At 30.6% G+C, this 15263-nt stretch overlaps 1 protein-coding gene across 4 annotated transcripts; it reads right to left on the bottom strand.

Annotated features, from left to right (window-relative positions):
• Nucleotides 1-232: 232 nt before the first annotated feature.
• Nucleotides 233-8873, bottom strand: LOC109604182 (pyruvate kinase-like). 4 transcript variants are annotated; one of them, XM_049965080.1, is made up of 7 exons: nucleotides 8714-8873; nucleotides 3391-3523; nucleotides 2650-2873; nucleotides 1906-2587; nucleotides 1148-1513; nucleotides 866-1022; nucleotides 233-410 (listed from the first exon to the last, which is right to left on the bottom strand). In XM_049965080.1, exons 1-7 carry the CDS (start codon nucleotides 8741-8743, stop codon nucleotides 398-400), a joined length of 1605 nt encoding a protein of 534 aa, XP_049821037.1. In that variant the 5' UTR covers nucleotides 8744-8873; the 3' UTR covers nucleotides 233-397. The 4 variants fall into 4 exon arrangements, with proteins under 4 accessions (XP_049821037.1, XP_049821038.1, XP_049821039.1 ...); XM_049965081.1 differs by lacking the exon at nucleotides 8714-8873 and adding an exon at nucleotides 7997-8102; XM_049965082.1 differs by lacking the exon at nucleotides 8714-8873 and adding an exon at nucleotides 6072-6273.
• Nucleotides 8874-15263: the final 6390 nt, after the last annotated feature.

Raw genomic sequence — 15263 nt, 5'->3', positions numbered from 1 at the left:
AACATAAAATAAATTTTGGCATATAGATCAACTAAATCAACAAGACATGATTTTTTAAAATGAAATTACTATTAACCATAAAATATAAAATCAAGTCGTTATGCAATTTGAGTTTTTTTATACAGATTTTAAATATTTCTAGAAATGTCAAAGTAAAAAATGATTTAGCACAGTTGACATCACTAATTTTTCACTTTTCTATTCTCAATAGTTAAATAATTAAACACAAATATATAATAAATAATTTATTTTTTTTATTTTAATTTTTTATTACTACATAAAATGATCACATAAATTAAATATATATCATTAGTGTACAAATAGGCTTTTGGGAAACCTAAGAAAACCTATGTTATAGGTCACATGGCTGCTTTCCTGTCTAGCTTCTGGTTTGAACCTATTCGACATTTCTGTAAAATAATTTATAGCTTATTATAAAACAATCCAATCAAAAATATATTTAGATGCTGGACATATACCCAAAAGCACAAGTAACTGACTGAAATCTACACCACATCTGGGGGAATAATATTTTAGTTAGTATTAAACACATGCAATTTTAGAAGTAAATTACACCTACACCTTATTTTTTAGTAATGCCAGTTGCGTAATCCATTTAAATAATAAATAATATCACTTGAATTTTTCTGAACATTGAATCCATATTACAGATATGTACATAACAAGTTGAGGCAAAACATCAACAATTTTTATACATATTAATTTGAATTCTCCTTCCAAACATGCTACATACACAGTGACAAATAATATTTATTTTTGAGTATCCCTAGACAGTTATGAATTAGTTTTAATACAATACACTTATTAATTTGAACAGATGACTTCGTCATTCTGCGATACGTACACAATGCGCATGGTGTTTGTAAAGCCGGAACCTTGTTTCCAGCCGGTGATGACGATGACCGGATCGCCAGATTTGATAAATCCTTTCTTTTTGCCGAAGTCGATACCAGAGTGAACACGGGCGTCGACGTCCTTCAACCAGTCCTCCAATTTCGGGCCTAAACAACAAAACAAATGATTAAATTACAATATTATATAATTTATACACATTAAATATATATAATATAACCCTTAGTTTAATTAAGTGATACATAAATACTAGCAAATTTTTAATCATACATACTTTCATAGATGATGGGTAAGATGGCTCTGAAGAGATGAGACTGTCTAGCCGTTTGTGCATTGCGGGTGACGGCAATGATGGGACATCTTGGTCTGTACTTGCTGAGCAAGTGAGCGGACCTTCCAGAGGTGGTGATGACGATGATGGCGGCAGCCAAACACTTGGAGGATGCTTCGACGGCGGCGATGGCGATCGACTGTTGTGCATCGGCTGGGATGGGTGTCTGGAGAGACAGATCGCTGAAGAGCTGACGTTGCCAGATGGCGGCTTCAGCTTCCCTGCAGATGCTGGCCATTGTGCCGACGCACTCCAATGGATAATCTCCCTTGGCGGTTTCACCGGACAACATAACGCAATCAGCTCCGTCTAAAATTTAAAAATATATTATCAAATACTGTGTTTTATTTTGCCATATTGAAAAAGGTTACGTTACATCATGAAGAAATAGTTTAGAAATAGAATTTTTATTATGTCCCTTTTTCAGAATGCGTATCAGAACAAACACTACGAATATTCAATATGAAAATCTTAGTCCGTTTTCTACAACCGTATTCAAATTGATACATTTGCAAACATTTTTCTTCAAAGTGGCATAATCAAAAGTATATTGTCAATTTGTGCAAATTATGTTTGAAAGATATATTTTATCCAAATGAACTGCGATTCATTAAATTAACGAGTATGAACTCGTCAAAACTTGTTTTTATACTTTCTCCTAGTTACGATTTATTAAATTTTTTCTGTTGCAGATTACTTACCCAAGACAGCGTTGGCAACGTCGGAGCTCTCAGCGCGAGTTGGCCTTGGTTTCTTGATCATAGATTCCAACATTTGTGTGGCACAAATTACTGGTTTGCCAGCCTTGTTACATTTAGCGATCATGGCCTTTTGTGCCAAGAAGACCTTTTCAGTCGGGATTTCTATACCCAAATCACCACGGGCTACCATGATACCATCGGACTCCCTGATGATTTCATCCAAGTTGGTCATACCTTGTTGGTTCTCGATTTTCGAGATGATCAAAATTCTCTTGCCTTTCTCTCCCAAGATTCCCCTGATTTCGGACAAAGCAGAACCGTTTCTAATGAAAGAGGCGAAAATAATATCGACTTCCTGTTCCACCCCAAATTGCAAGTCGGATTTATCCTTTTCAGACACAGCTGGAAGGTCAACTGGGACGCCGGGTAAGTTTACACCCTTCTTGCTGCCTAACATGCCGCCGTTTTCAATGGTGCAAGTCAATGTATTGTCAGACTTAGCGGTACAAACGAGCGAGATAAGACCATCATCGACGTAAATTTTGTTTCCTACATTTACGACTTTGTGAATGTTGTCGTAGTCTACGTAGACTGTACTGGCATTTCCTTTCTCCATAAAGGCCTTATCTGTGGTCAACTTGATGGTCTCACCACGTTTCAATTCAACCTCAGCTGAGCCACCCTAAATAATACATACATAATATAATAAATATATTACTGGTTACAATAATAGTATTGACTTACCCCTTCAAGGAGACCGGTACGAATTTCAGGTCCTTTGGTGTCGAGAGCGATGGCCAACGGGTAAGGCATGCCGATTTTCTTGCTATACATGTCAACGGCAGTACGGATGTTCTTAATGGTTTCGGCATGATATTCGTGTGTACCGTGGGAGAAGTTCAAACGAGCAATGTTCATGCCAGTTTCCATCATTTGCACCAGAGTCTCCGGGTTTCGGGAGGCAGGCCCTAGCAGAGAAATAAAAGAATTGTTCAAACATGTTATAAAGGAAATTACAAGTGTATTTGTTTTGTTTTATAAGAAATAAACAGATTTGAGTAGATAATTATAATTAGAAAAAGTACATAATGCATTTATCTAGTTAGAATTAATCATATTAGATAAATAATTATAAAAAATGAATTGTTGTACTTATCAAGCTAAAAGTTTAACACAACATGTTTACTCAATTTATTCATATAAAAATTTCACAAATGGGAAATAACACCTCCATAAATATCGCTTAGTGTTACTTAGCGTATAATCTCAAAAGCCCCGAGTCAACATGTCGGAAACAGCGGGTAAATCCTTTACAGTAAAGGACCACAGTTGAAAACGCTCCGTCATCACTTCAAAAGACGCAAAACCTTTAGGTCGACGCAGCGCATCAAGGTCACATTGAAAACAAAAACAATTTCCACTGTGATAATTAGCCGGCAGTTTGCGTGGTAAGCGGTAGTGACATAACCAGGGAAAATGACTTACCAATGGTACAGATAATTCCGGAGAGACGCACATAGGAGGCTTTGGAGGTGATGTTAAGGGCGCAAGTATGGTCCAGATGAGAGGTAGCGTCGGCAGCTTGCATTTGGGAAGGCAACACTTTGGAGTCCGCCATCTGAAAATGAAGAATAATATTAGAAAAATGCAACAAATTAAAAGAAATTTTTCAACCATGTCTGGCTTATCGTCATAGATTGTGGTCCAGACCATCCTGATATGTTTATGTGATGATACAGGTGACAAACGTTGCGGAAACGACAGTGAAATGCCTTTGCGTAACAGTAGCCCCAACAGACGAATTCTCCCACTCCGAAAAGTCCCCCCCATTTTCGTATAATTTTAAAATAGGTTGCACTATATTACCGAATGCTTTCCATGCGATTATCGATTAATTTTAAGGGTTGAAGCCATACCAGTGTATGGCCACAATAAAAATTTAGTGACAGTGACATGTTTGGTTAAATTACAGATCGTATTTCTCTCGAGTTATTTTCGTTAGCACAACTGTAAGTACAGAACATGCTAAAAATATAATAATGTACTATAAATTAAGACGTCTATTTTAAGCAGCAATGTTTGAAAAACATTGCAGGGCAAATTTTCCGTTGACATTGCATTCAATGTAAATGATCCGCATTTCCTCGATATTCGCAATCGTCGTGTTGCCATAAAATTATTCTCTGCATAAATTGCAACAACACCCGAATCTCGTGAGTCACTATGAGACTAATATTATTTAATTTGCGAATTCAGTTCATGTTTTACAATCATGTTAATGCCGAAATTATTAATTAAACATGAGATAAGAATTGATAACCAGTTCACATTTTAATTTAATGAATTTGGCAAATGCAACAGAACAATGGATTATAAAAAAATTATATTATGTTTTGTATTTATTATTTAACCGTATTGTTAATAAAATAATAAATGTTTGGCAAAGTTCCTAGCGTCGGTCACGATGTGTTATTTATCAAAATTGTACTCAGTAACTTTCATGTTACTATTTTTGAAATATCATCACGGAGGTCTTCACCCTAAACCCAAAGACCAAAGTCGTTCTTTTCATCGTTTACATAACTTTATTGATTACATTAATATTACACGAACTAAGTGGGTAGAACAATTTATCGAGTACGCATTTTACACAATCATTTTTCCCATTTCATTTTTATCTGACCACATAATCGTTACATTTTGTCTGGCTAAAATAATCGCTATCATATTAAAATAGTCGTTTATAAATAGGATTTGTACATTCAGTTGATTGTAATAACATCCAGTGTACAATTTACTTTGTAATCGACAAATTCAATAGATTTATAAATTTTACTCATTACAAATGCAAATTGGAGAGTATATCAAATATTTACTGTTCCTCTTTCGTGTATATTTGATAATATTATTCTTATAATTGTTATAATATTGCAGATAAGGCTGAAAAACACTTCTCTTGGTAACCTTGAAGTTTCTTCTCTACCACTTACTTAAAAATACTTCTTACGTTTTATTGGTTAATTTTAGAAACTTCATATTAATTATTAAATATATTAAAAATAATATATTATTACTTAATTTATTATTATGCATGATAAAAATCCAATTACTTATTTTTAAAAATTATCCAAGTGGTAATTAGCACATATTACGTTGCCCTCAAGCAAAATGAACCAGATAAAACTCGTAAAGAATTACAATAGTGAATGAGACCTTTACTGGATTACACCGAATTAGGTCAATATATTAAATAATTTGGGTAATCAGTCACATTATCTCAATTTGTCTCACATAATCATTGTTTAAACCAACTCAAGTGTATGGTATATTAATTTGGCGAAGTCGCAATTAAGTGATGATTAATCAACATTTGGAGACAAATACGGAAATAATTTTTTTTGTTATTTAAAATATATCAATTTGTTTCTCAATATTTATTAACTGGAATCATTTGTAGGTAGTGGTATTTTTCATAAAGATAAAGTGGGTGCTGTTTACAATTATCAGTATATTGGAAAAGTTTTCCGTTTGAAGCATTTGATAAAACTGACTAAATATTTTTTCTACGTTAAATGTGTACACACTTTTAACTGTATTACTAATAAAGAAAGCAAACAAATGTTTATAGGACCAGTAAAATATAATTCACGAGTCGTACTCATGAAGATTTATATTATGAGAAACAAATTATACTTATCATGTTATAATTTCAACGAAAAGTTAGACACATTACATTTTAGATCAACATGTTATGGTAAAATCGATTTTTTTTTGTATAAGAGGTTAATAAGGACAAAACAGAAATGACCTAATACTTAACCTTGACTCGTCATAATTTACTACAAAACTATTAAAAATATTATTCTAATTTAACTACTTGTTTAAAATTATTTGCTACGCACATAAATTTATTGGTGTATAATCAAGTCATTTTATAAATTTTATTTTACGACCATAGCCCACTTGTTTTACGATTATTTCTCAACGTTTCGATCTACTGAATACATTTACAGAAATTGGGATAAAATAAATAGAAACAAAAATTAAATCTGAAACGTTCTGTGAATAACCTAGCCATTTAAATCCAGAAATCTGCTATTATTTCAAAAATAATCGTAAAACAATCAAATCGTGCCGTGTTTAAATTTAAATAAAAGTAAACATACCTTTTAATCAAAATAATCGAACGGTTTTTTTCAGTAAAACACTCTTTTCTACGTCTGGAACGTCTCTTCTGTCGAAGACCGGCGTTTTATGAATCGCGTAGAGGACAAAGAGGTCAAATGCACCTCCCGGATGTTTCCGCGTTCGCGCAAATTGACGGTTAGAGCTGGTTTAGATAAGGCCGGTAAATTCGATTGCAGTCTACAACGACGATAAATGGAGATTGTTCGTTTAAACTGAAATCACGATCATTTATAAAACACGCATTCGCAGAACTGCAATGTGGGGAGATAATTTTGTGTTTAGATAAGTAAACGGGATGTTTTTATTGGAGGAGTGTTGTGTGAAAGCTCCTTAATATCAGCTGATCTCTTCTTCTTCCACTACGAAAGGTGTGGATGAACGTGACTGTACGAGGGAACTTCGAATATTTTTGGTAATGTTGTGCAATAAAATCCATGAAACTGACGCATACGAAGTGATATCTATGTGAGTGTGTGCTTTGAATCATGTACGAATTATTTGGGTAATATTAGGTTTTACTTCATTAATTTACATACTATAACGTTTTTGTTTAAAATATAATTAATTCAAATAAATAAATTTAAATTAATTCTGTAACAATAAAATTAGTAAATAACTAGCTAAACATTCAGTTATTTAGCCATATTAATAATACAAAGATAAAGTTTGCAAATTTTCGAAAAATTCCCCCTTTAATTAAACCCTTGTATAAATATTTATCGTTAAATATTTTTACAATAATAAATTCCATTTAATTGCTTAATTTTTTACACCTCGTATCAAATAGAGAAATGCTTGAGATTGTGCCATATTTAAGCCAAATTAATAATACAAATAAATTTACAAAAAATTCCCTCTTTAATTAAACCCTTAAAAAATACAAATTTCCAACATAACAAAAGTGTAAAACATTTTTTAATATTGCTAAAATCATAATAATAAATTCTATTTAATTGCTTATTTTTATACGTTGTATCATGAGAAAAGTGATTTAAAAATGTTAATTGTGGTAAATAAATAATTAGTTAAAAATTGAGTTGATTAGCCATATTTAAGTCACATTAATAATACAAATACAAGTTTACGAATTTAATTAAACCCTCAAAAAAATACAAATTTTCAACACAGCAATAGTTTAAAATATTATTGAATACTTCCACAAATCACTATAATAAATTCCATTTAATTGTTTCATTTTTTACGCCTCGTATCATAAGAGAAGTACTTTAAAAAGATTAATTGTGATAAACCAAGTAATTAACCAAAAATTGAGTTGATTAGCCACATTTAAGCCAAATTAATAATGTTTAAATATGTTTTAAAAATTTATAAATTGATATTAACAAAAAGTTGATATAATTAAATATTTTTTAAGTATAAGTTTTGTTTGTAGAAATAATTAGTTTAAACAATTTCTTTTACCTCGTTGAAAAAAATAAAAATTTCCAACGTAGCAAGGCATTAAAATATTTCTTAATAGGATACAATAAAAAATTCCATTTAATTGCTTATTTTGTATTGCCTCATATCATAAGAGAAGTGCATTAAATATTAATCGTGTCATAAATAGACTATACTAACAGAAAAGTTTTCAATCATTTAGTATAAAAAAAGTATTTCCACGTACAGAGAAATAAAATTTAAGCATGTTTAAATTATATTATAGACATTATGACCATTCTAAAATTTTAAACAAATATTGTATCCAATCATAATAATTGAGTTAGATTAATATTAAGGCGACGTGTTTTATATCATGTAAAAAGGTTATTGTATGGCAACTCGAACTCATCCATTAAGATGAAAAAACAACCAGTTGAAGTGTTTACGGTTCATTCTTCACATCGATAAACGCACCAGATACATGCACTGCAATTAATTTATATTTTGCTGCAGAACTTACACAGGATGCTCTTCTTTCAATAGCTTTCATCTTGTATTTGTTGATTCAACACGCACTCGATTGCACCAACGACTGTTGAGGACTGACGATAATAAATCTATTTGATCTTGTCAAACATGTTTTTATCTTCTCAGATAAATTGTCTCTTCAAAATCCTGTGTTTACCATAATTGTATGGTCTAAATAATACGCGTTACTCCAACCATTTTAATAAATAATTTTAATTTTATAACTACAATTACAATATTTGAAATGTAAAATGTTTTATACATTTTTATTTGGAATGAAGTTACTAAATAATCAGTAAATTCAACTATCATTATAATTGTTGTTGTTGTTAATAAAAATATTAAAGTCTTTTCGATAAGAACGTCAAAAAATTATATAATTTTGCATAATAAGATAGACGATTATGCATAAATGTGCCACGTGAAATTCACGTTTTATAATGTCCTGCGATAATTCCAGACACGGGTTTAACATACGATTGATAAAATTCGTTAGATTATAATAGTGATAAGAAAAAAAAATTGCCACTGAATAACAATTTCATAATCAGATAATATCATAAATTAGAAAAATATTTTTTTAACATACTGAGTAAAAATCAAATAATTAATAACAATTAACTTTTTAATAAATAATATATATGAAAGACCTCATTTACAATTCCTGAAGAAACATTGAATAAATAAAATAAATGTAAGAAAAACTTACCTTAATATTTCTTCTATCGATAGCCTTCATGGTTTATGAACGATTTGGAACAAATTTATCACAGATGTTGTCGCTAATAAGTGTCACAAACTACTGGCGAAGTTAAAAATTCGGTTCCAATCAAATTAATTACGAGAGGTTAAAAGGGGACCTAGAGGACATTTCAGTTTATGACCGGTCTTATCTTAGTGTTGTCTACAGTTTTCGGCATATGAATGCATTGTGTTTGACTAGTCGCAGGAAACTACGTTGTTTTAAAATTGCATAAATTTTAAATTCTGGAAAGGTGATGAATGATAATGTGAATATAGTTATGTGGGGTTGATAGTTAGTAAAATTATTTGGCAGATAGTAATTACTGCTATGATAATTGTTTTAATTTTGTAACTGTTTGTTAGTTTAATATTTGTTGAAAACTTTTTGGTGTAGTTCTTGATATACAGCATAGATAAAATTTTTTGTATTACGTGGTCAATTTTCCATATACGACATGGAACCGGTAGGTCACGATAAATTTTTCGTGTTACTATAATTAATAGTTTTAGAATCAGCTAATAAATACGAATTGATTAAGGCCCCTGACCAAGGAGGATCCTCGTAGTTTACATATACTTTTTATAGAATTTCAGAGTTATAATTATTTTTTTTTTTTTTAATATATGTACACTAAATTCTCAGGTTTCATGGAATGAAATACAAAATTAAAAAAGTAAAGATGGATGTGAAAGAGGAATATTTATTGCATATGCGCTTTTATCTGCATATATGATTGAAGTCTTTTGTATGTTGTGGTTTTACAATTAGATCAAATACTCCTATATTTGATCTAAGGAGTACACTAGGCATAGTACAATAGGCAACCTATTTTACACTTTTCATATTAATTTAAAAGAAAAATAAAACAAATTAAAATTATAAAATCAATAATATTTATTTATTTAAAACGTATCACAAACTTAAGACAAAGTAGTACTGCCTAAAATAGAAATATGGAAGGTTAACTCCTTCTAGATTAATATAAAAACAACAATTAGTATACAGGGTGGTCAGAGAAATAGCACAAAATTTTAAATCAAACATTTTGTAAGATATTTAATAAAATAATTTAATTAATATTTTGACCAGTAAATATAAAAAATATATTTCAATATTCTATGCTTTTTTTTTCTTTTTTTGTTACACAAAGAGATTTATGTAATTAACAATACTCTTAATAGTAAGAATTTATTCTTAGTAGGATTTATATTATTTTATTAAATAAATTCACCTTCAATGAAAAGAAAGGAACATTGCACTCCAGAGAAGAGCAAAATGATAATTAATATGAAACATCAAGGTCTAAATATGCTGATATCGCTAAAAACTTATGATACGTCCTAAAATACATTACTTATTAACAAGATATGAAACAACACAGTTAGATAAATTACAATAAGAAATGTCAAAACAACTTTCATTGGCAGACAAATTGGAAAAATCAGACGCCGACTTACTTTCAGTAAAGAAATCGTTGGTATCAAAAAAGAATATTTGAACAAGACTAAAAGTTTGCACAAAAATGTATTAATTATCTTCCAGAATTTTGCCGAAGTGATGAATCTATGTTCAATAGAACAACATTAGATGGTAAAAAATACATTCATCGTTCTCCTCATAAAAGTTTAGATCCCAGAAACACTACAGAAATATTGAAACCCAGTGGTTTGGGGTTCCCCCCTTCCTTAGCATGATATAGGTCGTTATAAAAAATTTTTAGTAAAATGTACCGTTTCGTACATAGAGACATCATGAGAGATGCAATGGAACTATTTACCAATTATATGGATTTTTATACAAGATAATATTACGAAGCATCCATCCAAAATTGTACAAGCGGATTAAAAGATAAAAATGTTGAGATTCTCTGCGGACCAGACCGAATCAAAATATCATTGAAAACACGATTAAAACAGCAAAAATCATAAAATTTGGATGAATTTTGGTTATTAATAGGAGAGTCGTGAAATTTAATTTTATACAACTATTGGTGATATTTTATTGAATATTTGCCTTGTTTACATGTGGTTATAACGAACGAAATATTAACAATTTTAGTAGTAGTCATGTATAAATTATTTAACAAATATATATTTTTCAAAAGGGTGCTATTTCAGTCACATTTTTAATTTATTTTATTCAAGATTTAAACAGAATTTGATTTAAATACACAGTGGATAAAGGAAGAAAGAATATGTGTATTTTAAATAAAATATAAAATATTTTGAATGTATGGCGTGCGTTTCTTAATTAACTTAAGATAGTAATTTCTCTGGCCACCATTGTACTTTTATTAACTGTTAAAAATAAACAGCTATTCCACATGAAGATAAGTTTCAATGGGCATATATTTGCAAATATCTTACTTATTATTGATATTTGATATTGATGATTTTTTCTTTTTTTGCATTACAGTATTTTTTGATATTCATTCGGAACAACCTTGAGGAAGTAAAAGTACACCAAATTCATTAAAATGCATTTTTAATCATAACTAAAGAGTAAAAAAAATAAGATAACACAATTTCATTTTTGGTGTTTTATTCGTTTGAAAAAGGAAAATGTCTAAATATATAAAAGTAATATTTTTCATATTATAAAATGGATAAAATTTGGGAATAGGTACAACACGTCCAGAGAAGAAAATGAAAATATATATATATATATATATTTAATTTGGCCCGTAACCTTCGAACCTATCTTTTAAATTTGGTATGTACTACTTTAAAAAAAAACTAAAAATATTCGATTCCGTCCTTGCTGTTTGCTTTAAATGTATTTTAAAGTATTTGATTCTATGTTATTGTCTGGGAGAGCTTATCTTTATACCACGTCTTGACAGTGAGATATCTTCGAGGAAGTCGAAGTAGTCTCTTTAGAAATTGAAGGTATATGTTTTCAGTCAAATGACCAAGAATATTTTAAGGTTTTTTTTTTTCAGCTCAAACATGCTTGTTAGACATATTAGAAAATCCATTTCTAGTGAAAGTTGTCTCATCAGAGAATAAGAAAAGACGTGTTCATTATGACCTCGGAGCCATTCACAAAATTGCAGTCTTAATAATAGATCTCCTTTTAGAAGATCTTGGACATGTCTATAATGGTAAGGATACAGGTATTATTTTTTATAGTTTTACAGATTACCGAATGCAATACATTAGTTTATTGTGACAAACGTATTGTATTAATGCTGGATTTAAGGGTCAACTGGTTTCAATTGCCCTCATTTGAACTGTTCTAACAGTTTTTGGTTTTCCTCTATCTGTAATTTTAGTTCCTAATGTGCCTGTTTTTCATAAACGTCGCTCAGGGGGAAAAAATTGTAATTAGATAAATCTCTTTTTAAGTCATTTTTTCTGCATCTTTTCTTACAGCAGTACAATAGTTTACGACAATATATTCAGAATTTGTGATTATTATTTATGTATCTACTTGTTGTAAATACAAATATAAATTGAATCTGAGGTTATTTTATTACATCGTATCTATATGATTTTGGATTGTATAGTAATCACTGGAAAAAGTCTTTAAAGTCATTAAATTGCAGGTATGTATTTTAGGATAACACCAAATTTAAATACGATTGGACTAAACATTACGGAAATATGGAAAAAATAATTTCTGAAATTTAAATTTGGGGATTACCTAGTCTTAGTTTTTATAATAAAATTACATAATTCATTTTTTTCATTAAATAGTTTCGTAGATTTTACTAAAAAGATTTAGTACATATAATTTATATGATTTGGTTGATTTTTTATTTCAATATGTTCTCTATCAATGTATCTCTTAGGAATAACTGGAGTACTGATATTTTAATAGATTACTCACTACTAATAGTAATTTAAATTAGATCATAAGATGAACTTTTTGAAATTAATTGCGCCTAAAATGAATTTAATAAGCTATTATCTTATGATTATTATGTTAGAGTATAATAAATGTTATTATTGAACACAACTTATCAAATTGTACGAATTTTTATTATCCATGGTTTAATACAGTCGAGGAACACGTACTGTAGTAATCTATCTATTTACTTTCCCTGCAGTTCTTTAAGTCTTCGACTTGTGTATAGATGGCAGTAGATACTCCACAACTGCTACATTTTAATTGTTTATATGGATGTTTTTTTTATATTCCTTATTGACTATTTAAAATAATTTATTGTAGATTTCAAAAAGATCACACACATTTCACATTTGCTTTCTTTTTGTTTATAATCACAATTATCCAACCTTCCTTTGAGGAATTTCCCTTGATAAAATTGACGCCACCGTAGGCATCCTGTAGTATTTTTTTATTAAAATTCCTTAATTTTCTTGATAGAAATTTTTGCCATAAAGAATCTATGCAGAAACATACCGTTGGAATGTCTGTTATTAAATGGGAAATTCATATTTTCCAGTGCGAGTGGCGGCGCTTCAACCTTCGATGCTTTCTTTTTCATTCGCTTCTTCGCCGCATGCAACCGTCGAACCGAATTTTACCTTACACGGAAATATAATTATGTTTCCTCCAATGTGACAGGCTTATAAAAATTCTAGACCACTACAAAAGTGTACCTATATGGCATTATATTCATCCCTTGTACGGTTTCAAACTACTAATTCAATTTTTGCCTATATCTCTTTATTGTTACATTTACTAAATTGCGACGAATTTAATGAAATCTTATTTGCAAGTCAGCATTCTGCAGTGGAGCATAAAACAAATTCCTGTCTGCTTGGGAAGGACAAATCAAAAGTAATCCTCTATTCAAGCAGTATTATTACATAATAGAGTTTGTGTAACGTCGAGTTTGGAACGTGGAACCCGCATAACTGAATCGACGGATCTGGATGAGGGATGAAATCCCCTGTAAAATAATATTGCAAAATAAACCCCGAGATAACTGGTTCGGGACGTTGGCATTTCGGGAAGGTGTCGTAGCTCTCGCTACTTTTCCTTAGATAGATTACAACTGAGATCATGCAAATCAACTGCATGGAATTTCTGCTATGTCGATCCGATGGAATCCAAACTGATGAATGGGATTATCCAAATTAATTTCTAATGCCTTTCAAAAACTTTCAACAATTAGAATACTGTTTAATTTAGACAATGTAAATAAGGACATACGTATGTATATTAATCTAGTTTTTACAAGGACTAGTTTTTTTGCTTAAAATATGTTAATAGAACAAAAATTCTTACGACTGCTTAAAATATTCGTATTATTTATGTTTAGGTATGACTTAACACCTTTGAGTTTGTTTCCATCTTTAACATGTATAGAGCTCAAGCTACAATTGGAAGGTGGCCAAAAATGAAACTTCAAAACAGCACATGTTTATTAGGAAATTTATAAAAATATCACGGTTAAACTTATGTTAATATCACATGTCACCAATCAAACACCAAAAATATCATACATTTTTTCATTAATCCTTTGCCTGACGGCATTTTCACTCGGGAATAATTTGAAATACAAATCTCCCTTGTTACTTTTTTTGTACTTTTGATAAATTTCCAGCATGAGAAAGTCGTCGGGGTTGTTAGGACGTTCCTGGTTCTCATAATATTCCATGTTCTGCAGGGAGATAAAGTAATTGGTGATCTTGACGGTTGGATCGAAAATTTCGCCTTTAATTTCAGTCCAAAAATGCACCGGCCACTTCAAACAACCGTTGTCCATTTTCCCGCACTTTATCACAGGTTTGAAATACAGTTTTTTCGCCTGTTCAGAAAATATCAGCGCTACCAATAGACACACACCGAATTCTTCCAATTTGATGAATTCCTCGGCGATGATGTCGCTGATCAGGTTCAGCAAGGTTTTTTCCGTTTCGTCGAGTGTCATCTCCAACCAGGTGTTTTTGACTGGTGCGAACGGTGTCGAGTATTATAATTTGTGTTTTCTAGAAAACGAGTATCCGACATTAATCTAAAAATGATTCACGCATTTAAGGCGTTTGGATCGTCGCCAATGCTATTGCGTTCTATCGGGATCGTTAAGAAAACAATGTTTACTAGTGGTCACAGTTTCTTTAACAATATAACGCAAATATTTGCTAGTATTCTTAACTTAACAATAGCACTAATACAAATATTTTTAATATAAATATATTTCCAGTTTTTTTTTAAATTTAACCTATAAGAGCTGACAGTTGACTTTTACTTCCATTAAAAATATTGTTGTACCTTTTAAGCAAATATCACTTGTTGATCTGGCATTCATTACTCAATCCCTTCAACTAGGAAATACGAATAAAAAGGAATAACTCGGAAGACAAAGTATAAAACGAGCAAGCAACGTGACAAAGCTGTTTTTAAACTGCAGTGCTTTTACTAAGGGTAGTCGCAGGATTTCAGAACACGAACATTCAAATTGACAAGCAGGAATTAAACAGCTTACAGGAGACACGATACAAAAATGAAAACAGACGAAGCAAAGCAAACAACAGGGACAAAAAGAGTGCGGAGGTGCAATGTTTTCCCAAACTTACGTCATCCTGAATTTACTGGGAGAGTA

This window comes from Aethina tumida, chromosome 3 (assembly GCF_024364675.1).
Source record: "Aethina tumida isolate Nest 87 chromosome 3, icAetTumi1.1, whole genome shotgun sequence".
Taxonomy (NCBI): Eukaryota; Metazoa; Arthropoda; class Insecta; order Coleoptera; family Nitidulidae; genus Aethina; species Aethina tumida.
Note: the sequence above shows the minus strand (reverse complement) of the source record. Positions and strands in the feature narration are given on the sequence as shown.